Source organism: Lipotes vexillifer, unplaced genomic scaffold (assembly GCF_000442215.2).
Source record: "Lipotes vexillifer unplaced genomic scaffold, Lipotes_vexillifer_v1.1 scaffold914, whole genome shotgun sequence".
NCBI classification, from domain to species: domain Eukaryota; kingdom Metazoa; phylum Chordata; class Mammalia; order Artiodactyla; family Lipotidae; genus Lipotes; species Lipotes vexillifer.
This window is the reverse complement of record NW_006780388.1, coordinates 194,795-219,998: the sequence shown is the minus strand read 5'-3', so window position 1 is coordinate 219,998 and position 25,204 is coordinate 194,795. Positions and strand designations below refer to the sequence as shown.

Here is a 25,204-nt window from a genome sequence, read left to right as displayed (position 1 = left end):
GGGCCAGCCTCTGCCCCCAACCTGGGGTACCTTGAGGTCCTTGGCCCGCTCTGCACTGTCCTGCACAGCCCGGCCCTGCTCCAGTGGCGGCCGCAGGATCCCTGTGATGGCCTTCTCCTGCCGGTCCAGGTCGCTGGCCACCTTGTCCAAGCCGGCCAGCAGCTGCCGGCCCTGCAGGTCAGAGACATCTGCCGGAGGGAAATCAGAGTCGGGTGGCAGAGGGGATCGTGAGGCCCAGGGAGGGGGCATAGGAGGGCCAGCCTCCCCACCTCCACTGTCCCATCTGCAGCACAGACCCTGGGCCCAGCCCTGCCTCCCTGTCCCCCCAGAGCCTCAGGCAGCGTCTGACCCACCTCCAGGGTTCTCTGCCTTCAGCACCTCACGCCGCTGCTGGAGCGCCCTTCTGCTCCCAGCTGCCTTCTGCCGCAGGCTCTGGTACTGGCTGCCCAGGCTGTGACAGCAAAAACGGGCTGGGGACCTGGGGTAGCCCACTGCCCCTACTGCCCACTGACACAGGACCCTGGACTCTGGCTGGACAGACAGCCTCGAGGAGTCAGGAAGCTCATCAAAGTGCTTTGAAAAGTTAACACGACACACGTAGAAAGCATTTGCTGAAACGCTGGTCTGTCTTTGCTCTTGGGTTCAACGGACCCCTTATTTCCCTCCTTCCTTTCTTTGTCTCTCTTTTCTTCAATAGCAAGTCTTACTATCTAAAATTATCTTGGGCTTCCCTGGTGGCACAGTGGTTAAGAATCTGCCTGCCAGTGCAGGGGACACAGGTTCGATCCTTTGCCCGGGAAGATCCCACATGCTGCGGAGCAACTAAGCCCGTGCGCCACAACTACTGAGCCTGCACTCTAGAGCCCGCGAGCCACAACTACTGAGCCCATGTGCCACAACTACTGAAGCCCGCGGGTCTAGAGCCCGTGCTCTGCAACAAGAGAAGCCACGACGAGAAGCCCATGCACCACAACAAAGAGTAGCCCCCACTTGCCGCAACTAGAGAAAGCCCGCGCACCGCAACAAAGACCTAATACAGCCAAAAATAAAAACAAATAAATTTATAAAATAATCTTGTTTGCTCATTTGTTTTCCCCACCAAGATGTTACCCCTGAGGAAGCAGTACACAGTAGGTGCTCAATACATATTTGCTGAATGAATAAATGAAGGAATTCCTTGAATCACTCATTCAACAAAGAGTTCTTGGGTACTTGCTTTGCACCAGGTACTGAACAAGGCCCTGAAAACAGTAAGTCTCAAGGAGCCCCTGCCCAATGAGACTGACACAGACACAAAGCACCCTAATGAGAGCAGCACGAGCAGTGGGAGAAGGTGCTTGAGAAAGAGGCGGCAGCCCTTTTCCTGGAGCCAGGGTGGAGGATGAGGGGGCAATCAGGGAAGGCTTCACAGAAGAGGTGACCCCCAGGCTGGGTCTTCAAACCAAGAGGCCTGAGCCAACAGGTGGTGGGTTGGTGTGCAGGTAGAGGGAGCAGTATGTGCAAAGGCCCAGAGGCCCTTGCAGAAAAACCACTCCCTGATGTATGCCCAGAGCCAGAGGTTCACACACAAGTCAGCTCAGCCAACAGGATCTGCTGCTGTCCCAATTGAGCCTCCAAGGGGTGCAGGTGTGGGGATGTTAGTGGCACCCTGAGGTTGAGTTGGGGTGCCCAGGGCTGTGAACGTGGCCTGAGGGGCCCAGGGGGTGCGGCCAGTCCACACTGGCTCCTTCCTTTGCCCCTGTACCTGTCAGCCAGAGCCAGGGCCTCGGGGTCGGTGGGAGGGATCATGAAGCAGACAGCCGGAGCAGTCAGCTCATTCCCTGCGCTGTCCGTGAGGTCCCAGCTCTCCCCGTTGTTCCTCTGCAGGGTGTAGCTGTAGCCCCGAGAGATTAGGCCCTGGTGGGGACAGGCCAGTCAGAACACATGGAGAGACCTGCCCCACCTGGTGGCCAGGAGCCCAGTCACCATCTCAGCCCCACCCCTAACTCTGGGACCTGGGGAGTCTTAGCCTGTTTCTCAGATCCTCCCCGAGAGGTTCCATCATAGAGAGTTGAGAGGGGCAAGCACCAAGAGAACATGTGCTGGGTCTGCCAGCCTAGCACCCACCTGGATTTCCCTTTGGGGAGCCCCTGTGCAGTCCCAGCCCATGTGTTCTCGTCCCTCCATTCCCTGACTTCTGGGGGTGGACATGTGACTCAGGTCTGGCCAATGAGAGAATGGCATCCCTGGCCACAGTGATTGGTTTAGGCTGGACACATGACTCAGAGCAGGCCAATGAGAACCTTCCCTGGGACTTTTGCTGAAATGACTGGGGCCACTAAGCTGGTAGGACAGAAAAGGCCAGGGCGGCAGGTGGGGTGATGCAGGGGCATTGGCAGAGAGGACCCCATGATGGAGATAAACACAGGCTCCTGAAATATTTGAGACCCTGCATCCAGCCATGTCACTCCTAAGGCCTTTCAGTGATATAAGAAGAGGCAGATCTGGGCCCAGCCTGCCTGGGGCACCTGGAGCACCAGGCAGGGGCTCACCTGGTCACTCTCAAAGTCACAGAGCGCCTCCACGGGGATGGGCTTGAATGGTGTCTCCCGGCGGTACCTGAGGGGTACCACCTGCTGCCCTCGCTTCTGCAGGCCCCGCACCTCGTGCTCGTACTTGTCCAGAGCCTTCTCCTGGTCCTAAACATGGCAGGGAGTGCCCAGGTGAGGTCACGCAGCCTTTCCTGGTCAGCAGGCAAGGAGCTGGGGAGGGGCCCGCTCAGGCATCACTCACGTCCAGCTCCCGCAGCATCAGCTCAATCTGGTATTGGTCTTTGAAGTCGGGACTGTATTTCTGGTTCAGGTCTGAGTCCACCTTGCGCAGCAGCTCCTGGGCATCCTTCATGTCTTTGTGGAACTAGAGGAGACCAGGGGGACCCTGTCACGGACAGGACAGTGCTAGGACACCTGGGGCTAATCCTGGCTGTGACTTTAAGCCCATTCCCAGGTAGGGCTGGGCCTCCCACTCACCCTGAATCCATGGGCTCTGCCACCTGGGGACACCCACAACCCTCCCCAGCCCAGCTTCCTGGGGGGCTTCACAGGGAGAAACCAGGTCCCTTCCCACCAATCCATGCAATGCCACCTCTATGACATATTGTTTTCATGTGTAGACACCAGTAAGCTTAGGGTTCTTCTCTATTCCACTCTTTTCTCTGTGCTAGGGACACCCTGACTTATTCTAAGTCTTAGTACATGGAAGATAAGCCTCCCCACTTGGTTCTAGAAAACTTTCTTGCCCATTCTTCAGCCCATTAGCTCTGGAATCATTCATTGTCAGCTGTCCCCTGGGCTGCAGCTATGAACATGACTTTGGGATCCCTGTGAAGCTCATAGCCCAGAAGGGCTGACACTGAACCAGGAGTTAGTTACAATAGTATCATCTGAGTTCAAGTGTCCCCAAATCACCTACTCATAAGAATCACGTGCAGCTCTCTTGTTAAAAACACACATTCCTGTGGAAACAATGCAGCATCCATCAACAGGTGAATGGATAAACACAACGTGGTCCATGCATACAATGGAATATTATTCAGCCACGAAAAGGAATGAAATTCTGGTTCATGCTACAACATGATGAACCTTGAAAACATTATGTTCAGTGAAAGAGCCAGATACAAAAGGCCACATATCATGTGATTCCACTTCTATGAAATATCTAAAATAGGCAAATCCAAAGAGACAGAAAGTAGATGAGAGGTTACCAGGGGCTGGAATGGGGAGTGATTGTTCATTAGGTACAGAATTCCTATTTGGGGTGATGAAAAAGTTTTGGAAAGACAGTGGCAATGGTTGCACAACATTGTGAATGTAATGAATGCACTGGATCGTACACTTTTAAAAATGCCTAAAATGGCAAATTTCATATTATATATTTTTTACCAAAATTAAAACTCCACACACCTACTCCTGTGCCTACACTATCCTGGTGAGTCAGACTCTCCAGCCCCAGCCCCCAGGCAAGGCAGACAAGGGCCCAGCAAGCTTGGGGCATGCCCACGTCAACAGAAGTGTAAGTACCAGGAGGCCTGGGCAGGCAGCCCTGCAAGGCTCCTAGAGGAACTAGCACTGAGGCCATGAGTGAGCCAAGCAGGCACTGGGTGCTCCCACCAACGGGGCCCTGGGCTGGCAGGTACCTGGTGGTAGTCTTCCATGTACTTCAGATGGCTCTCCTCACAGATGAGCAGGTTCAGGTACTCCTTCCAATCTGCATGCACAGCCTCCATGTGAGCCTGCCAGGAGAAAGGAGGCAGATTGCTGCCGGCCAAGCACCGGGGACACGAAGGGAGGGATGGCAGGATTCCAGACCAGCAAAGGATAGAGGAGGGGCTATCTGGCCTCTGCATGTATGTGGCTCCCAGCCCACCTCCCGCCCAGGGGTGGGAGGAGGAGTGAGGGGAACGTGTTGAGGCGCCAAGCAGGGCTGCTGTGTACGGGTGCTCAGGTTGTACACTGCAGAAGGGACAAGTAGGGGCTGTGTCTGCCCAAAGTGGCGCTTTTAAAAAAATCTCACAAAGGTACTCCCCAAATTCAAGTCCACCAGAGCTCAGAATGTGACTTTTTTGGAAATAGGGTCTTTGCAGATGTAACTGGTTAAGGATCTCAAGATGAAATCATCCTGGATTTAAGGTGGGCCTGAAATCCAATGACTGGTGTCCTCATAAGAAGAGGAGATGACACACAGGTGAGAAGGCCATGTGAAGACACAGAGGCAGATACTGGAGTGATGCAGCTCCAAACCAAGGAATGCCAAGGATTGCCAGCAACTACCAGAAGCAAGGAGAGATGAGGAAGGATTCTCCCCTAGAGACCTCAGAGGAAACAAGCCTGCCAAAACCTTGATTTCGAATTTCTGGCCTTCAAAACTATGAGAGAATAACTTTCCTTTGTTTAAAGCCACCAAGTTTGTGGTCATTTGTTACAGCAGCAATAGGAAACTAATACGGGCACCACATGGGCTTCAGAAGTCCAGGGACTCAGGGCAGGGCATTGAGATAATGAGAGGACGCAGGGTCAGACAGAGCAAGAGGAGGCAGCAAAATGGAGAGACAAACAGATGGACACAGGACACCCACCTTGGGGCCTGCCTGAGTGTAGGCGGCCCAGAGCAGAGGCCACCCGGAGGGCAGGCTGGAGGAGGCGTCCCTTCCTGGGGCTCACGTACCTCAATGGATTTCCTTCCAGGGTGCTTGGCGGCAAGCAGCTGGTCACCCTCACTGTGCAGCTTGTTAATTCTCTCCTCTTTGGCCTCCAGGTTCCGGTTGATGAAATTCTGCAGCAGGGGCAGTGGAGGGGCTCATTGACCAGCCAGGCAGCCCCGTGCTCCTTCCCAGCCCCCTGGCCCACACCCCCAGAGCCTAGTGCCCACCTCGTACTGGCGTCGGCGGCTGGGGTAGTCGAGGTTGCAGTCGCTCCAGTCGTATTGCATACGGCTCTGGGCCTGCTGGTCCAGCCAGTACAGCTCATTGGTGCAGCGCTGCATGTAGTCCTGCAGCGAGCTCAGGTGCTGCTGCCGTGCCTGAGACGCCGCCTGTGGGCGGACAAGGACAGGGCTGTGGCCTTGCCAGCAACAGCCTCCCTCCACACCTCCTGCTCCACTGCACTCCCTTGGATAAGTCACCTGACCGCCTCCCCGCCTCCAAAACCCCTTCATTCGTTCAGCAAATGTTTTCTGAGAATCTACTAAGTGCTGGGCATGGCTCCAGGCCCTGTGGATACAGCAGTGAGCAAAACAGACAAAACCCTCACAGAATTGACATATTTGTGGAACATTAGTTTACTCGTCTGCAAAATGGGAATAACGACAGCACTGATCTCATAGGGCACCAACCCTGGCATACAGCTGGTGCTCAAAAAACATCAGCAGCTACACTTCCACTTTTTTCTTTAACATGTCATGGTGCTAGGGGGATCGTAGCAAACTACCACAGGGCAAGGAGGAGGGGAAGGAGGAAGGATGTCTGCGTTCCACTCTGCAAATGAGAACAGTAGTGAACACATGTGTGGGGCCCACCACGTGCCAGGACTGTGCTAAGGACTTCTCCAACATCAACGCATGCAATCCTCAAAGCATCCTATGAGCCAGAGACTGGAAGTGACTGTTTTACAGATGAGGAAACTGAGGCTCCCAGAGGCTCAGCAGCTTGTGCTCAAGGTTTCCCCACCAAAAGGGGTAGAGGCAGCCCAGCTCCAGAGCCTCCTACCGGCTATACTATCACCGCCTCTGCATTCTCACGTCTGAGGCGTCTGTAACGTCCATAACGAGTGTCTGTAATGTCCACAACATTTATGTATCACTTGTGCGGTTTTAAAAAGAAGTCATTCTTGGGGCTTCCCTGGTGGCGCAGTGGTTGAGAGTCTGTCTGCCAATGCAGGGGACACAGGTTTGAGCCCTGGTATGGGAAGGTCCCACATGCCGCGGAGCAGCTGGGCCTGTGAGCCACAACTACTGAGCCTGTGTGTCTGGAGCCTGTGCTCCGCAATGAGAGAGGCCGCGATAGTGAGAGGCCCGCGCACAGCGATGAAGAGTGGCCCCCGATTGCCACAACTAGAGAAGGCCCTCGCACAGAAACGAAGAACCAACATAGCCAAAAATAAAAATTAATAAATTAATTAAAAATTAAAAAAAGAAGACATTCTTTAAAGGTTTTGAAAAAGGAAATAGAAAAACTTCCGTTTATTAAGCAGGCGGCATTGTATCTGGCACACAGTAGGTGCTCAGTAAAGAATTAAGAAGCAAATAGTAAGATGAACTGTATCCATGGGGTCTCTTGGGGTTTCCCACGAGCACAGGGCAAACAGGGGCGCCTCTCAGGTAGGGGCTCGGGGTACGGCCTCTTCCCACTTCATCCCCCTCCGTCCTGTTTGAAGTGTTTACTGCACTCACTTCTGTCCCCATGGCCTGGCTTCCCAGCCCCTCCCATCCCGTTCCCAGGGGCGTCTCACCAGCAGTTTCTGGTACTTGGCCTGGAGTTCGCTGTTCTGCTCCTGAGGACGGAGCCGAGGGCATGGGTTAGGGCGGGAATGCAGGTGGGAGACCCTCCTCCCCGGGGCCCCCCCCCACCCCTGTGCACATACCTTGCCCCCGTCCTTGGTCAGGTGGGGCCTGATGGCCTTGACTTCATTGTGGAAGATGTTGTGCTGCTCCACCTGGTGGTCCACCAGTGGCAGGTCCGACCCGAAGCTCTGGCTGCTCAGCTTGTCCTGGCCGGGCGGGCGGAGGGACAACATGCATGGGGGTGGGCCAGGGACTCAGGACCCGCAGCCCACCCAGTACCCCGTACCCTGCGAGCCTCGGCTCTCCTCCTCACGGTGCCAGCCAAGGAGTGAGTGAAGTGGCCCCGGAGAGATGCAGAGAGAGGCTGTCACATCCTGTCTCATTTAATCTCACAGCAAACTCAGAGGCCCTCATGGTTACTGTTTCCATTTCACAGATGGGGAAACAGAGGCTCGGCCGGGGGAGTCACTTGCTTGGGGTCACCCAGTGCCCGGGATTCTCCATGGTGGAGATGGGCTGGTGAGGGCAAAGGAAGGGCAGTGGCCGGCCAGAAATCTGGCCACTGCCCCCAGCCTGCCAGGACTCCAACGAGCCCGGGAGGGTCCCAATCTCCACCACTTCTGCTGTGTGACCCTGAGCTAGGCACTGCACCTCTCTGAGCCTTGCTCATCTCATTGACACAAACATCAGGAAACACCGGGAACACAACTCCCTCCCTGGCAGGAATGTGGTGCCCATTCAATGGTAGGGGCCCCCCCGGCCCACACACAGCCCCACCCCAGCTGAACCCCGGGCCATACCAGCTTTTCCTCCACCAGCGCCTCCCAGTTGACCTGCGGGTCCACCTCCTTCACTGCCAGGTTGTAGACCTGCTTGTGTTTCCCACGGAGGTTGGTCACACGCTCCTTCAGCTGACAGATGCTGAGCGGGGAGAGTGGCCACCCTGGTTAGCGGGGCTGGTTGGTGGGTGCACTGCCCATGCCACGAGGGGGGCAGCCTCCCACCCCTGCCCCTGGCCTCAGCTTTCTGCTCAGTGGCCTGGTAGGACAGGGTGACTGTGGCCTTGGGTCCAGGCAATCACTCCCACCCTGCTCCTGTCCACTTTCCTTCATTCTACCTTCCCCCACCCATGTTTCCTGAGAGCCCTACTGTGCACCCAGACCCACAGGAGGTTCCAGAAGAAACAGGCAGATCTGCTGCTCTCTGGAGCCCACCATCCAGCAGGGCTACAGGGTGGTGGGGGCCATGACAGTGAGAGTGCTTTGTCCACATCTAAGCTGAGGCAAGAGCCAGGCGCTCGGGAAGCCAGCTGGGCATTAGGCAGGAGAGAATGTGTTCACAAGCTTGGAGGTCAGGGGGCTGTGGTCACACTCTGACCAGGACAGGAGAGAGACACCAGTGCTCCGAGCCTCAGTTTCCCCAACTGCAAAATGGGTTGTCGTGAGGATAACATAAAGTGTTTGGCTCGTGCTGGCATCCAGTTAACCCTCAACAAACCCTAACTCGGGTTCCTGAATGCTGAGTGGCTGCAGCCCCCCTGCCCTGGTCCCGAGCAGGTCCCTCAGGACCCGAAGCGGAGGGGACCTACTCCTCGGCGATCATGTCCCCCTGGGGGTGCTTCATGTGCTTGGCGATGGCCGCGTCCGCCTCCAGCACATACAGCAGCTTCTCTGAGTCTGAAACCTTCTGTAGGGCTGAGTCCCGGTGCTCCGGCTGCCGGCCCTCCTGCAGCCGGGCCAGGTCCTGAGAGAGTCACAAGAAAGGGGCGGGGAGAGAGAGTGGGCAGGGACTCAGTGGGCACAGCTGGGATGGGAGGGATGGGAGGAGAGGGGCGAGCGATGGCCTCCCCAAGCCCTGCCCAGCCTCTGCCCAAGTGCCTGCTGTGGCCGGCTCGGGACACAGCTGTGCACAAAGAGACGTGGCCCCCACCCAGCCCAGGGGAGAGGAAGACCCCCAGAAAGGCAAGTCATAGATAAACCTCACAAAGGTGACTGCAAGTTCCTACAAGTTGGTGTTTACCAAGGAGACACAGCAGAGGTGGAACATGGGGGACCTGCTTGAGTTCTGGGGGTCAGTGAGGCCCCTCTGAGGTGGTGACACAGGCTAAGAAGGAAGGAAGAAAGGGAAGAGTGTTCTAGGCAGAGGGAATAGTCTGTGCAAAGGTCCTGTGGGAGGAAAGGATGGCTGTGATTGAGGCTGGAAGGAGGGACGGGGGAGGAAGTGGGAGACGGGGCCCCACCTATCCTTAAAGGCAATTCCTCCAGGGGCTCTGCAGGGAACAGGGTACAAGCTGGGAGCATAGTCAGGGGTTGTGACAGGGCCTGGGTGAGAGCTGAGGGTGGCCCACGCTGGGGTGTCACCAGTGAAATGGTGAGAATGAACAAAGTGGGTGGGCATCTGGGAGATAGAATGGATAAGTCGCTGATGAGTCCAGGGTCTCTGCTTATTTAGGGAAGAACAATGAATGAGCAGCGGGTACAGCAGGTTTCTAAACACAGTCCATTAATCCACTTAGTGGACTTTCAGGGAGCATGGCTGGGCACTGTGCCAGGCCCGGGGGACCCCAGGCCCAGGGGGGATGAGTCAGAGACCGCACTGGGGGTCCAGAGACTGGACGGGGGTCACATGGGGGAACTCGCAAGGCCAGTCCCCTCCCCTAGCTGGGTCTCGGCGTCCCCATCTCTGCAATGGGAGTAAGAGAAACCCCTGCTTCAGAAGAGGCATCCAAGTGACCCAAGGACTCTCCCTTGGCAGCGAGAAGGTGGGAGCACAGACGCGGGCTCGTCAGGGACAAGCCTCAAAACCATGCAAGTGAGAGGAGCCAGACACGGAAGGCCACACTGCACGGGACCAGTTTATGGGACCTGCCCCGAGTCGGCTAATCCACAGGCAGAAAGTAGATGAGTGGCTGCCAAGGGCTGGATGGGAGTGGGAATCTGCAGTCAATGGACACAGGAGATCTTACGAAGGGATGAAAAAGTTCTGAAACCAACCTATAGAAATGACTGCACCACTTGGTGATGTTACTAGAAACCATTGCACTGTACGTTTAAAGGGGGTGCATTTTTCTGATCTGTAAAACATGCCTCAATAAAGATGTTGAAAAAGAAAAAGGAAGAAACGGCAAAAGGAAAAAGAAGTGAACAGAAGTGATGTGGTGCCTGGTACGGTGTCAAATGACTCAACTTCCTCTCGGAGGAAGAGAAGGTATCCAGCCCGTTCTTCCAGGTCTTTCCTGGGCCGGGAGGGCTGAGCAGCAAGTGGGCCCAGCGCCCTGAGGGGCTTGGGGGTGAGGTCCACGTGGCAGAAGTCCAGTGGTGCTGGGCCATCACCCCACCATGGGTGGGTCTGGCGAGTTAAAAAGTTGCAACAAAATGTCATGGTTCTTGGCTTGGGTGGAATTTTATCAGCTCCACCATCACCAGCTGATCTGAAGCTCTGCTGGGCAGTTATAGCGTCAAAGATTAATTTTGCAAAAGGAGGAAGTAAATTAATCATTTCCTATTTCACACAGGTGCAGGTGCTGTGTGGGAACACAAGCCCTCTCCAGCCGAGATAAGAAAGAACATCTAGTTGGGAGATATGCCATGTGGGTGTTCGAGAGTCAACAGTTGGACAAGACTGATCAATGGGAACAGAGGTCAGCACAGTGGTTACCTCTGGGGGATACTGATTGGGAAGGTCCCTTGTGACCTTTCGGGAAATGTCCTCTATCTTGACCTGAGTAATGGTTTCATGGGTACCTACTGATGCAAAAACTCACAAGGCTGAGCTCTTAAAACTTGGACACTTTCCATAGACAAGTTTTTTAAAGTAAAAAAAAAAAAAAAATCATAGGGACTGACATATCTTGTAAATGACACACACACTGATGGACAGATGAGGGATAAAGCAAATCCAGGAGATGTGGTGGATATGGATGTTCTCCAATTCTTCCAACTTTTCTGGCATTTAAAAATTGGGATCGACACAAAAGGTCACATGCTATATGATTCTGTTTATATGAAATATCCAGAATAAGTATATCCAAAGAGACGGAAAGCAGATTAGTGGTTGTCAGGGGCTGTGGGGAGGGGATGGGGAATGACTGCTGACGGGCATGGAGTTTCCCTTTGGGGCCATGAAAGTGCCTTGGAACCAGATAGAGGCAGTGGTTGCACAACATCGTAAATGTACAAAATGCCACGGAATTGTACACTTTAAGTGGTTAGTTATATCTTATGTGAATCTCACTTCCATAAAAAAATGGGAAAGTTCAAAAAAAATAGGAAAGTTCAAGAGAACGTTTGGGTAGTAAAATTAATAATGATGTTTTCTTCCGAAAAAAGGAAGGAAGGAAGGAAGAGAAAAGACAAAGATTATCCCATGCAGTCTTCAAAGCGTGGTTTCTTTTCTTAAGTTTGTTCATTTGAATGAAAAGAAAATAGTTCAAAATTATCTCCCTAAAACATCCTTGTTACTTTGAGTCATTACTCTAAGCAAATACAATGAGAGAGCTGGATGCTATTCACACACACAAGAAAAGGTCACAGATACACCAGAAGGTTAATGGATGATCGTTCTCTCTGGTGGTGCAATTATACGCCATCTTAATTTGCTTCGTTATACTTGTTTATCGGTCCTGAAATGTTTGTAACGAACACATATTACTTTTATTAGGAGGAAAAAAGGACACACTCCAAAAAGCTGTTTTCATTTAGGAAAGCACACGCCACCATGGCAGTCACAAGAGAGGGGACAAACAAATTGCCAAAGGGGCTGGGTACCAGGGCAAGGGCATGGTCAGAGGGAAGGATGCTGGCAGGGCCGGCTGAGGCCGGAAAGAAAAGTGGGAGGTGGAGGCAGGAAAGGAATGAGAGAGGGGAGGGGGGACCCTCGGGGAGGGGGTACCCTGGGGGAGGGGGGCCCTCTTGCCTTTCCTGCCCCACTCTCCCCATGCCCCGACTTCTCACCCCCAGCTGTGCCATCCCCAGCCCACCCTTGTCCCTCAGGTCTCAGAGGGACTGGCCCTCAGGTGGGTGGATCCCTTGGCTCTCAGAGGAGTGGCAGCCACATCTGGGCCTGGGGACAGCAGTGGGGCCGGCCGGACCTTGACCTCTCTCGTGACCTGTCCACCCTCAGCCACCCACTCCTCTGGACCCTCGTCTTAGTCATGCCTGGAATGCAGATGAAATACAGATGCCCAGTTAAATTCAAATTTCAGATAAACAATGGATAATTTTATAATATTATTATATCCCAAATAGTACATGGGATATAATTATACAAAAAGAAATATTTGTGTTCTAAAATTCAAACTTAACTGGATACCCTATATTTTTATTTGCTAAATCTGGCAACCCCACCTGTGGGATGCCTCTGGGGTCAGCTCTGTCACTGACATAGTCCGCCCTGGCCCTCTCTGAACCTCAGTTTCTCCAGCTACAAAAAAACGTATAAACTCAACCGCACTGGGCTGTGGAGGGTTCAGAGGAGAGGGGGTCACCTTAGCAGCTCACAGGAGTGAGCACGGCTCTGGTGTGGCCCACGGTGCAGGATCCCCAGGAGAACCTTTGGGCTCAGGTCGGTTGTTATCCCCATGTTACAGGAGAGGAAACTGAGGCACAGAGAGGGAAAGTGATCTGCCCAGCCTGCATCTGAGTAGTGGCAATGGTAGGAGAAGTAAGGATGATGATGTTGATAATAATAGTGAGCCCTGCACTGCAGCTGCATAATCTCATCGAATCTTTACAGCAGCCCAGCAGGTGGGGACAATCGCTCTTATGCTTTCAGAGGGAATCGCATGAACAGAGAGGTAAGGTGACTTGCTCAAGGTCACACAGTAAGTGGCAAAGCTGGGATCCTAACCAGAGCCTGGATCCTGAGTCTGTGGTTCTCCTCCAGATGGGGCCCATAAGCTGCAGCAACTTAGTACCCGGGGTGGAGGAGCTGGTACTACCAGCAATAATGAGGTTCCTCTTCAGTGCATCTCCACCTGGGCACTTTGACATTTGCGGCTGGATCATTCCGTGTACGGGGCCGTTCTGTGCACTGTAGGGTGTATAGCAGCATCCCTGGATTCCACCACTAGATACCCGCCCACTGCACTCCCCAAGTTGTGACGGCTAAAAATGTCTCCAGATGTGACCACATGTCCCCTGGGGGCAGAATTATGCCCAGGTGAGAACCACGGGGTCAGACAAGCCCCTGGTCCTGAGCAGGGCTGGTGGTACAGGGGGCACCAGGGTGGGTGATGGGGCACTCACGCTCTGCAGCTTGGCCTCCGTGTCCACGATGTTCCTCTCCACCTGGTCGGCATTCTTCTGCAGCTGCTCAATCAGCTCTGACAGCTCCTTGTTAGAGACGCTGCAGGCGGAAGAAGGGAGGTAGGCCGAGGGCCAGAGGGCCAGAGGGCCAGGGCTGGGTCCCCACCAGGACCCAGCCTCCCAGGCTGTCCCCAGCCCCAGGCTTGGAGCAGGAGCTGTCCAGTGAGCCTCAGATGGAGCTTGGCTGTCCCCCCAGGGCAACGTCACTAAAGGCACAGAAAAGAGGCAGCACCTGGCAGGGAATCAGCCCTCGCTCTGGCCATCACTCTAACGCTTCTATTTTACCATGTTGGCAGAGCACACTTATCCTTTTTTTCCACATTTTTTACTGAGATGTAAAATTCACCCTTTTAAAGTGTATAATTCAGTGGTTTTTAGTGTATTCACAAGGTTGTATAACCATCATCACTATGTAATTCCAGAATGTTTTCATCACCCCCAAAAAGAAACCTCGCATCCTTTAGTACTCACTCCTCACCATCCCGCCCTACGGCCCCTGGCAACCACGAATCCACTTTCTGTCTCTATGGATTTGCCTATTCTGGACATTTCATAGAAATGGAATCATACAATACGAGCAAGGCCTTTCATGTCTAACTTCTTTCACTTAACAATATTTTTGAGGGTCATCCATGTTATAGCATGTGTCAGTGCTTCATTCCTTTTTATGGCTGCATAATACTCCACAGCTTGAATATCTCACATTTTACATATCCAGTCATCCACTGATAGACATTTGGGTTGTTTCCACCTTTTGGTCATTACGGATCAGGCTGCTATGAACATTCGGGTACAAGTTTTTGTGTAAGCAGCATTATTAAATACTTGACACTTTTAATCTACTCACTCTTTATATTTAAATAAATTTACTAAAAAAAGGAAATTGCTCTTCCCATTGCAAACATAAAACCAGAAGTCCTTGCCATCAATGGAGGTAACCATCAAAATAAATTCCACGGAAATAAAAGGATGGCATTAAGTTCTAGCCGGACACTAGGCCGCCTGCACACGTTGAAACTGAGCCTTGCCCTCACCTGCTTAAAAGCAGAGCTTGGCACATACTTCAGCCAAGTTAGAGCTGTGCCGGCACCAGGCTGAGACCTCCTGGGTGTTCTCAGAGCATCTGAGAGAGACCTGAAATCAGAACGGCTTTCTCACTTGGTGTTTCTGTGTTTCCTCCTGTCACATCTGTCTGCCCCCCCCCACCAAATCACACCATAGACCACTCTGGCAAACACTACTGTGGGAGTGAAGACCTTGGCTTTGGACTCAGATGTGGGTTCTCGCTGTGCGACTTGGCCAAGCTGCTGTCCCTCTCTGTGCCTCTGCTTCCCGCTGTCAGATGGACCTTTTCCAGTGGGGTGTTAGGGATGGGAGTGATGTTATGCAGGCAAAGAGCTGGGCACCCAATAAATCTCACAAAGGTTCAAAGGTTCATGATTATAGTCGTTAAGGAGCCTTACTGATCCAGCTCCGACTTTGTTTTCTTTAAACAAAGGAAGGAACAAAGACCAGAGAGGGAAAGCAACTTGGTTAATGTCACACAGCCAGCCAGCCAGCCGGCCAGCAACGGTCAAGATTAGTACTTAGTCCTCTAATCTCCATCAGAGACCTTTTATACTGGCTCCACAGTGGGGCCTGAGAAGCTAAGCACCCAGAAGCATCATTCTGCCCACACTCAAGCACTTACTATGTGCCAGGCCCAGTAATGCACACAGGCACAGCCACCCCCAGACTGGGAGGAAATCAGCATTTATAGAAATAGTCACAAGACTGAGGCAGGCATGACCAGGCAAGCCTCCTGACCAGCTTGGTAGGAATGGGGATGGTCAGTGAAGGCTTCCTAGAGGAGGTGGTGGTGGCTGGGTTCTGAAGGATGAAGAGGAGTTGGGGTTTGTGGGCAGAAGGCTCCGATAAAGAGAGGCCATAAAAGAGGCAGGTCCTGGGTGTGTCCCTTGGGGTGGGCCAGGGCAGGGCTCTTGACCGTCAAGCAGGCGGGCAGCTAGCTCCTCAGAGTGGAATTCCTCAAATCAAGGCCTGGGATCCACCTATTGTGGCACGGAACATTCAGATTCCCAGGCACTAACCCAGAGCCTCTGAATCTGGATCTCCAGAGCTGGACCCAGGAAGCTATATTATTATTGCTACTGTTTTTACAGGTTCCGCAGGGGACCCTGATACCCTCCAGGGTTTGAGGTCCAACACCGCAGGTACTGCTGGCATGGGGGGAAGCTGGAGGGGGGTGGAAACAGGCATACAAACAGGAGCTGTGTGTCTGTCCAACCATGTCCCAAACCTTGCCTGAGGGCCTGCTCTGTGCAAGGTCTGGACACACAGGGACTGGGGGGAAGAGGGGAGGGTCTTAGGGAATAAGACCCAGGCCACACCCTCTGCAAAGTCAACCAAGGAGGCAGCCTTTCCCAAAGTGGGGCCCCAGGAACCCCAGTCCTGTAAATAACTCCTGGAATGAAGGCTTTGTCAGCCTAGGCAGTTAGGAAAACCCAACTCCTCAATAAGTTCAGGAGCCAGTAAAGGCTCTGAGAAGTCCTGCAGTGGAGAAAGCTGGTATTCAGTGGAGCATCCAGGAAGGCTCAGAAGAGGGGACTGTGGGTGGAGGATCTGGGTAAGGAGGGATAAGGCTGCCAGGTCATGGGGCTGACCCCCACTGCCCCCCACCCTGGCTGGGCGGAGCACATGGGGAATGCGAGCACTTCTGCCCTCAGCCCTACCCCAGCCACTGACCCCAACCTGGCCTCAGCACTCAGACATGTTGAGTCTCTACCCAATATTTAACCCATGACAGTTGGGGCCACCACTGGGAACCTGCAGTGTAGGTTAGGTGGGGGCCTCATCCCTGTCAGGTCCAACGCAGCTCCACCTCAGGGCATGGGGCCAGCTCTCAACCAGCCCCTTCACTGGCTGGGGCAGGTTCGAGGAAAGTGCCTCCTGGACCCCACCCTGGCCAGCCCATTGTTCCAGCTGAAGCCCAGCACTGGAAGGGGACACAGGGTGGGGGTGGGGGGGACAGCCAGCCTCAGGGACTTGGTGCTCCTGGTGGAGAACAAAGGACAGCTCAGTGGGAGCTGTGGTCAGACAGGCATGGGTTCCAAGTCCTGTTGGACCACTTACTGCTTGGACCATCCCACGTAAGCACCTTACCCTCGAGGCGCCTCAGTCTCTCCATCTGTTGACTGGGGATGACCACAGAGTCACCATGGTAATTGGACACTTAGTGCACACGCTTCACTAGACATCAGACATGTTCACAGCATCCTCACCCTAAGACCCTGGGGGAGGTTTGTGTGCCCCTTTACAGGTGAGGAAACCAGCAATTTTACTTGATAGATATCAAGAGAAATGAAAACATAGGTCCACACAAAAACTTGTACACAAATGTTCATAGCAGCACTATTTACAATAGGTAGAAAGTGGAAATAACACAAATGTTCAACTAATGAATAAATGAAATGCAGAATATCCATATAATGGAATACAGCTCAGCCAAAAAAGGAATGAAACGCTAATACAGGCTACGGTATGGAGAAACCTGGAAACCATTAGGCTAAGTGAAAGAAGCCAGATACAAACAGTCACAAAAGATCCACTTATATGAAATGTCTAGAATAGCTAGATTCCTCGAAGCAGAAAGTAGATTAGTAGTTGAGAGGGGCTGGGATGGAGAGGAAGAGGGGAGCAAGTGCTAAAGGGAGTGGGTTTCTTTTTAAGGTGATGAAATGTTCTAAAGTTGATTATGGTGATGGTTGTATAATTCTGTGAATATACTCAGAACGGCTGAATTGTACATTTTAAATGAGTGAATTATATGATATGTGAGTTATATCTCAATAAAGCTGTTATCGAAAACATTGGCAAGTGCCATTTGTAAGTGATAGGGGTTTGTTTCTTCTTCCCTCACCATCTTGAGTGGTCCCTGCCTTTTTATCCTGTTTTCCATGGAGGCTAGGCCAGCTCCGGGTTATGCCTGGAAGATGCTAGTTAAACACTCACAGAGGGATGACCACGTGCCCGGCTGGTGCTAAGCAAATCACATACAGATTAGCTCATTAATCCTACCATCCCCTGAAGCAGCACTGTTCAGAGTGCACAGAGCCATTAGATAACTTGACCACAGTCTCACTGCCAGAAAGCAGGGTGGAGCTGGGATTCCAATCCAGGCCTCTGGAGAACAGTCTCAGCACTTTTGCCTTTTGGGTTTGGAGTCCTGAATGAGTGGCCCCAAAGGGTCCTGCATTCCTCTTGACATCTAGCTGGCCATGGAAGCAAACGTGTGTCCCTTTGAGAGCTGCAGAGCCCCACACCAGGAGTATAGGAATGTGGGCGGGTTGGGAACCCGCAGGGAGGGGGTGCAGATCCCAAGAGGGCTGGGAACTGGCTGGGCCGGTCCAGCTTTTCATCTGGCTAATGAGCCACACTAAGGCAGCCAGACGCCCGCACCAGGGTGCTGTCAGCCCGCCCGACTGATGGAGGCCTAGATACAGCCCTTCCCTAGCAACCTCTTCTGAGTCTGGTCCCACCCACGGAGATGAAAATCTCCTGGCTGAGCCAGGAAAGCCGAGGTGCCCCCACCCACCCAGAGAAGGGAAGGGACCAGGGAAGCGGCTCTAAGTGACAGGCTGAGAGAGGGATACGCCCAGCCTCCCTCCACTTACTCAGAAGTTTAACATGGACACAGGGGCTGCGGGCAGTGACCATGGGCACTGGTAGTTGCATCCGAGGTCATCCAGCCCCACCTGCTCATTACATATGTGAGCAACCTGAGGCCCTCAGAAGCAAATGCACCCGCCCAAGGTCACAGGGTGGGCAGCCAGTATCCTTAGTCAGACAGGGTTCAAATCCATTTGTGTAACCTTAGAGGAGCTACTTTACATTTCTGGGCCTCGGGTTTTATCATCTGTCAAATGGGCGAGATACATCCTATCTAGGTAAGTGAGGTGGGCAGGGAGGGTCAGGGTAACTTCTGGAAACACCAGAATCTCAAGCTTCAAAGACCACTTTGGGGTTCAAGGACTGAGCTGGAGGTTGGGAGCAGCCTCTGGGGGCCCATAAGCAGATTAGACATCATGTAAGCTCACGAGTGGAGTGTCACCGGTTTTACCAGCGCCTAAAACAGTGCCTGGCACACAGGAGACACTCAACAAATACTTATGCTGTACAGCAGAAACTAGCAACATGGTAAATCAACTACACTCCAATAAAAAATAAAAAAACAAAAACAAATATCCATTCTAATCACCTAGCGCAGGGGCCCCATAAATGGTGACAAAGACTATTCATGAAACACCTACTCATTGCACTTTTACTCCCTGCAGGGCTTGCCATTCAAATGAGACTGAGCCCTTACATTGCTCCCTGATCTGTGCATGGGGCTCTGCCTGTGGACCCCCTTTCTCTTCTGGGAACCCCTTCTTGCCAGTGGCGCCTGGTCCTGTAAAATAGGTTCCTTCTAAAAAAACAGTAACTTGGGGGCTTCCCCGGCGGTGCAGTGGTTAAGAATCCACCTGCCAGTGCAGGGGACACGGGTTCAATCCCTGGTCTGGGAAGATCCCATGTGCCGCGGAGCAACTAAGCCCATGCACCACAACTACTGAGCCTGCGCTCTAGAGCCCGTGTGCCACACCTACTGAAGCCCGGGCACCACAACGAAGAGTAGCCCCTGCTCGCCGCAACTAGAGAAAGGCTGCAAGCGGCAAGGAAGACCCAACACAGCCATAAATAAATAAATAAATAAATAAAATTTTTTAAATAATTTAAAATAATTAAAAATAAAATAAAATAAAATATTTTAATTTAAAATAAAATAAAATAAAATATTTAAAATAAAAAATTTTTAAAAGAAGTAAATGTTAAAAAAAATTTCTTATAAAAATAAATAAAAATAAAAATCAGTAACTTCACAGCGCTGGGGACAGCAAGGTGAACAATGCCAGGGAGAAGGTGTGTCTACATGGAGGACACGGCACTGTCTCGGAATCCTCCTCAATAACGCAAAACCTCCATGTCATCGCTGGGAGCCAGCAGACAAACGCAAATTGAGGGACGGTCTACAAAACACCTGACCAGACCTCTTCAAAAGTATCAAGGTCACAAAAGACCAGACTAAGGGTTAGATGACAGACCTGACGACTAAATGCAACCTGGGGTCCTGGAACAGAAAGAGGGCATCGGGGGGAACTGGGGAGGCAGAACAAAGTTCATGGCTCAGTTTTCTACAAAAAGGTTCCTTCTAGATTTCCAGGTTTTCCAGCAAAATCCTATAGGAACGGATGCTTCTGGGTGATGGTGTGTCCAGGATGCCCACCTGGACAGGTAGGGCAGTGGGTGCTGTGGCCTGACACCCCATCTGGTAAAAGCTGACGGGGACCCAAGACTAGGCTGTCCCCAGAAACAGCCCTCTCAGCCCAGCCCAGGCTGCAGTCAGGGGATGCGAGTGGGTTTCACAAGCCAGGTATGGTCACACCCAGCAGACTGGGGCTGTTTCTCCAGAGAACCTGCCTTTGTTTTCTTTTCCAGGGCTGAGGAAGTTGGAGTCTGGCAAGGATCCAAGAGGGTCGAGGTCCCATCTAAAGCACAACAAGGGGCCCCGTTTACTTGGCCTGGTCTGCGTATGAGACTCCTGGTAAGAGGAGGGAAAACAGGGTGCAGGCCACCCGGGGGGCTGCCTCAGAGCCCCGGGGTGGGTTTGAGGACACTCGGGGACAAACAGTTGCTTTCTGGGTCTGAGCCCACAGGCACCAGCCTGGAACAGACGTCTCTTTGTATCTCAGGATGTACTCTGAGTGTTGGAACTGTGGGGAGACGGCCTGGGAGCCTCAAGTGGCATCGGGTATGCTCTCTCCGTCACCGGGAGTTAGAAACTCAATAACCACAGCCTGACCTGCTTTGCAAGTGGCCACTCACAGCCCAAGAGGTCAGCTGCAGAGTGGGGAGCTGGGGCTGGAACCCAGTGCTGTGATGTCCAGGGGGTAGCCCAGGACAGCCTGTGGTCTGGTCAGCGGGCCAGCAGGGATGCCAACTAGAGAAGTGAGGACAGAGGTGGCACTCCAGGTCACCCAGACTCTGTAGATGCTCCATATGGAACAAAAAGAAAGAGAACACAGGCGTCTCAGAGGACCCTCAGCCCCACCCACCACTAGTCACTTCTTCTTGCTATAGTTTGTGTGGGGAGCCCCTGGCCCTTTCCCACGATATAGCTGTACTGCAGTATAACCTGGTGGTTAAGCACCCAGACCAATGGCAGGCAGCCTAGATTCAGATCCTGACACAGTCCTTGTTAAGCTGTCAGTTACTTAGCCTTTCTGAGCCTCAGGTTCCCCATCTGTCACTGGGGGTCATGGCAGTCCACACCCCTCAGGGCTGGGGCGGTTAATTGAGAGAGCAGATAGAGGACTTCCCTAGGGGCAGAGTGGTTAAGAGTCCACCTGCCAATGCAGGGGACACGTGTTCAAGCCCTGGTCTGGGAAGATCCCACATGCCGTGGAGCAACTAAGCCTGTGCTGAGCCTGCGCTCTAGAGCCCGTGAGCCACAACTACTGAGCCTGCATGCCACAACTACTGAAGCCCGTGCGCCTAGAGCCCGAGCTCTGCAACAAGAGAAGCCACTGCAATGAGAAGCCTGCGCACCGCAACGAAGAGTAGCCCCAGTTCGCCGTAACTAGAGAAAGCCTGTGTGTAGCAACGAAGACCCAACACAGCCAAAAATAAATAAATAAATAAATACATTTATTAAAAAAAAAAAGAGAGAGAGAGAGAGGGGATACAAAGTGCTGCCTCGGGGGGAGCCTGGGGTTCTCTGCTTCCGCCCCAAGTCACCACCCAGGGATTTGGGCTCCTTTTAAGGAGCAGATAAAGGCCAGCAGCTAAGGCTCCATGTGAGAACCCACGGGCATGGAGAGCTAAAAAAAGACCCCGGGCCACCCACACCATCCACATCGATCCTTGTGCAAGCCCAGACGCACTCTGCTTCCACCTTGTGGATGTCACCTCGCCTGGGCGTGGAGAATTCACAAGAAACCTCAATATTTGGAAATGTCTCCTCTGACTCCTGCAGGGAGAGGCCATGCACGTATACGGGTAATGAGGCTGCAAGGAGGACGCGGCTCCCAGGCCCAACCACCTTGGGTTTGGACTAAGGATCAGGTCACTAGGTTTGGGGATTTGAGAGGTTCAGGGTGTTTCTACCATGAGTTTTGCTGCTCTGAGAACTCTCCCCTGTCTGCATCCGGGAAACCACAGGACGGAAGGGTGGGGAGGCCTCATCTACCAGGTCGTTTAAGCAGAACCCCAAGAACCACCCCAGATCCCTGCCTCTCCCTCTCCTGCTTCCACCTAGGAACAGAGCCCTGTGCTCCCATCCTCTCTCGGGCCCTAAGGTCTTCACCTTGATCAAGCGCATCATCTCTCATGTGGACCAATGCCAATAGCCACCCCCAACCATCTCCTTGCACCCTGACTCTCGCTGCCCCCAGCCAGCTTTGGCACATTTATCAGAGATCTTTCAACGATGCAACCAGATCTCGCCTGTCCGGCATCAAACTTGCCAATGCTCCCAAACACTCTCAGAAGAGAGCTTGCTCTCCTGCCCAGGACCTGCCTCTCCTGCCCCAACCTTTGCTGCCTTTAGCTCTCCCTCTCCTGGTCACTCTGCACCAACTGGCCCATTCCTCTCCATCCTGCCTGCAGGGAGGGAAACTGAGTCAGCCTGGACCAGGGAAAGAACGTAGACTGAGTTTGGGCTCGGGCAGGTTCCTTAGTCTCTCTGTGCCTCGGTTTTCTCATCTGCAAAATGAGTATAAGAATCAGCCCCACCCAGAGGGTTGAGACAATTCAAGGAGATGATCCTTGTAAAGTACTCTGGACCTTGGACGTGGCTGTCACACCACAAAGGCTCAGGTTTGTTTCACCTGCCTACCCTTAATTTCCTTGTCCACACAATGAGGTTATTGCATCTACTGACCGGGTAGCAAACAGAAGCGGGCGGGGTCGGCACTATGTCACTTTGCTTTCAAGGCCATCGCTGCCCAATAAAAACAGAATATGAGTATATTTTTAGTTAAGTCTTTCTAGTAGCCACATGAAAAACATAAAAAGAAACAGATGAACTTAACTTTTATACACTATTTTATTTAACCACATATAGCTAAAATGTTATTTCGACAGCTAGTGAATAGAACATTATTAGTGAGATAGTTTACATTCTTTTTTTCATAGTAAATTCCTCAATGTCTGGCATGTGGTGTACACTTGCAGGACATCTCAGTTTGTTCTAAGCACATCTCATGTGGCTGGTGGTTAACAAATAGGACAGCACAGTTCTGGGTGGTTCTGGGGCCTCTGGACTGCTTTGCTCTAAGCCCATAGTGACTGCAGCCCATCAGTTCTGCCACAATGAAGCTGATAGATGCTCAGAGCATCTATCCACTTCACTTAGTGCCTGGTACCTAGGGACATGTAATAAAAGGTCATTTCCTGCCACTCTCCCACCAGACCCACACAGGCTGTCCAGACACCTGCCCAAGGCCAGGTCTCATCTATGGGTCTCTGGCTGCCTGACTTCAAAACAATCCAGGGCTCCCAGCTGCGCCCATCAGAGCATGGTGCCTGGTTGTGCAGTGCCAGGGCACACAGACCACAGCCCCACACCCTTTCCCAGGCCACCGGAGCTGTAGCATCCTTGCCCATGGCCATGGGGCAGAGCCAGGGGCACGTGACGTGCTCCAGCCATCCCTCCCTCCTGCTTGAGAGAACAGCCTCTTTCCTGACCTGCCACTCCAGGGAACAGCTCACACCCCAGACACCATGGAGAGGCCACAGCTCTGCCATAACCCCCACCCCAGCTGTTACTGTGCCCCGTCGGTCACAGCCCAACTTGCTTTCTCTTTCCAGGTGTCGAGATGGGAACTGGCAGGTTAAGAGTGTGTCTGATGGGGACGGCCCTTCCTCCCTGGCCAGGGCCACCTCACTTTCCAGGCCTGAGTCAATCCCCTTGTTCTGGCCCTTGATCCTGTCCATGGTTCCTCCCTTTTGGGGTTAATTCTGTCTCTGTAGGTGCCAGCGGGGAGGATCAGTCTCGGAATGCCTGGAATGCACAGGAGTCCACACCTCTCCCAGGAACCAGCCTCCCCAGCCTTGCCCCTCCTAGAGCCCAGAGAAGGGGTCTGGCCTCCTACTTGCCATGTAGGCAGGCTGCCTCCAGGGCCAGCCAGGCCCTAAGCAGCTCCCAGGCAACCTCCAAGCTTATCTTGGGGGCTAGGTGGCTCCCAGCCTCCACCTCCTTTAAACACTGCCTGGCTGAGAGAGCGAAGGCTATCACTCCAGGACACCTGCCCTGTCCCTGCCACAAAGGCACACACAGTAGGTGCAAGAAATGATTGCTGAATATGAACAACCAAACACTGAGAGGACTCACTAGATGCCCATCACCCACTCAGCCCTTTCCTGCAACAACTGCTGAAATCTCGCAGCCCTGGGAGAAGGGCACCCTTATAGTAATTGGGGCGCTTTTCTTAATTCCGTGTATTAGGTTATAAACTTTTGGACAAAAAGGATTTACTCATCTCTTGGGTTGGCCCTTCTGTAGCCTTTAATTCGAGGCCTTGCACAGGCTTGGGGCTCAATAAATAGGTATTGAATTGAGCAGACATTTTATAGCACGTAAACAATTCTTATCTCTCCATTTTCCAGATGAAGATAATTGAGGCTCAGACAGGTTAAGAAACCTGCCCAAGGTCACACCGTTGAAAAGTGATAACGCCAAGATTTGAACAGGTGCCAGAGCCATCTCCTCAGAACATGGGGGATGTCAATACTATTCCACAAACAAAGTGGCGGGAGATATTGGGGAGGCAGGACAAAGCAGCAAGGCGTGCACCACCCAGGGGAGGCGTGGTGATTTACATCTTGTTGGCATCTTTATCAGTATAATTAAACCCAGTGGTTGAGTAACAATCAGTGGTGGTAGCTGAGGGTGAGTCATTCTCCTAAGATGTCACCACAAGGGCCTCCCAGCCTGTCCCTCTGAACGGGCCATTGTGGGGAAGGAAATGGTATGAAGAAACCCCTCCCTGGGCTACGCCTTCCCCCAGCGCCGACACGCAGTCCTGCTTTGATCCTAACAACCCATCATCAAGGTTGGTACTATTATTGCTTGCAGTACAGATAAAGAAGCTGAGCCTGGGGAGGAAAGGAGAATTCACTGGAGCCAGAAGGTCAGCGTTTATGCTGGTGACTGCTGCCACACCCCGCCAGTTTTTCAGATCGTCAATATTTCTAGATATTCAGTAATTGCTGAATAAATTTTCACCCCCACCCCCAAATCCTTGTCCTCTCTCTGCCCCTCTTACAGGCCCTGGGGATAGGCCCTTCTCCATTACCAAGTCATGCCACAACTACTGAAGCCTGTGCGCCTAGAGCCCATGTTCCGCAACAAGAAAAGCCACTGCAATGAGAAGCCCACACACCGTAACGAAGAGTAGACCCCACTCACTGCAACTAGAGAAAAGCCCGCATGCAGCAACAAAGACCCAATGCAGCCAAAAATAAATAAATAAATAAAATGTTTGCTCAATTCAACACCTATTTATTGAGCCCCAAGCCTATGAAAGGCCTGGAATTAAGGGCTACAAAAGAGCCCCCACCAAAAGATAAGTAAGTCCTTATTGTCCAGAAGTTTATGGTCTAATAGGCAGGATTAAGAAAAGCACCCCAGTAACTGTAATTCTAAAGATTCAGATTGCCTGGGTCAGGGTATTTTCATCCATTCTGCCCCATTTAGGCCTTGTATCCTAACTTAATTGTGAAAATACAGCTCAGTCCAATAAAATGCAGGGGAAGAGCAAGAAGGAAAC

The 25,204-nt window shown here is 52.5% G+C and overlaps 1 protein-coding gene across 1 annotated transcript in view; it reads right to left on the bottom strand.

Moving 5' to 3' along the window:
- The window catches only part of PPL (periplakin), a 58,350-nt gene that overhangs the window by 9,464 nt on the left and 23,682 nt on the right, over positions 1 to 25,204 (bottom strand). The window contains exons 3-15 of the mRNA XM_007453651.1: positions 13,281 to 13,380; positions 8,624 to 8,778; positions 7,836 to 7,956; positions 7,116 to 7,241; positions 6,984 to 7,025; positions 5,407 to 5,568; positions 5,203 to 5,310; positions 4,175 to 4,270; positions 2,773 to 2,895; positions 2,532 to 2,678; positions 1,745 to 1,896; positions 354 to 451; positions 31 to 188 (exon numbers count right to left, since the gene is read on the bottom strand). Of these exons, the coding sequence (XP_007453713.1) occupies positions 31 to 188; positions 354 to 451; positions 1,745 to 1,896; positions 2,532 to 2,678; positions 2,773 to 2,895; positions 4,175 to 4,270; positions 5,203 to 5,310; positions 5,407 to 5,568; positions 6,984 to 7,025; positions 7,116 to 7,241; positions 7,836 to 7,956; positions 8,624 to 8,778; positions 13,281 to 13,380 (1,588 nt within the window). The remainder of the gene's footprint in view (positions 1 to 30; positions 189 to 353; positions 452 to 1,744; positions 1,897 to 2,531; positions 2,679 to 2,772; positions 2,896 to 4,174; positions 4,271 to 5,202; positions 5,311 to 5,406; positions 5,569 to 6,983; positions 7,026 to 7,115; positions 7,242 to 7,835; positions 7,957 to 8,623; positions 8,779 to 13,280; positions 13,381 to 25,204) is intronic.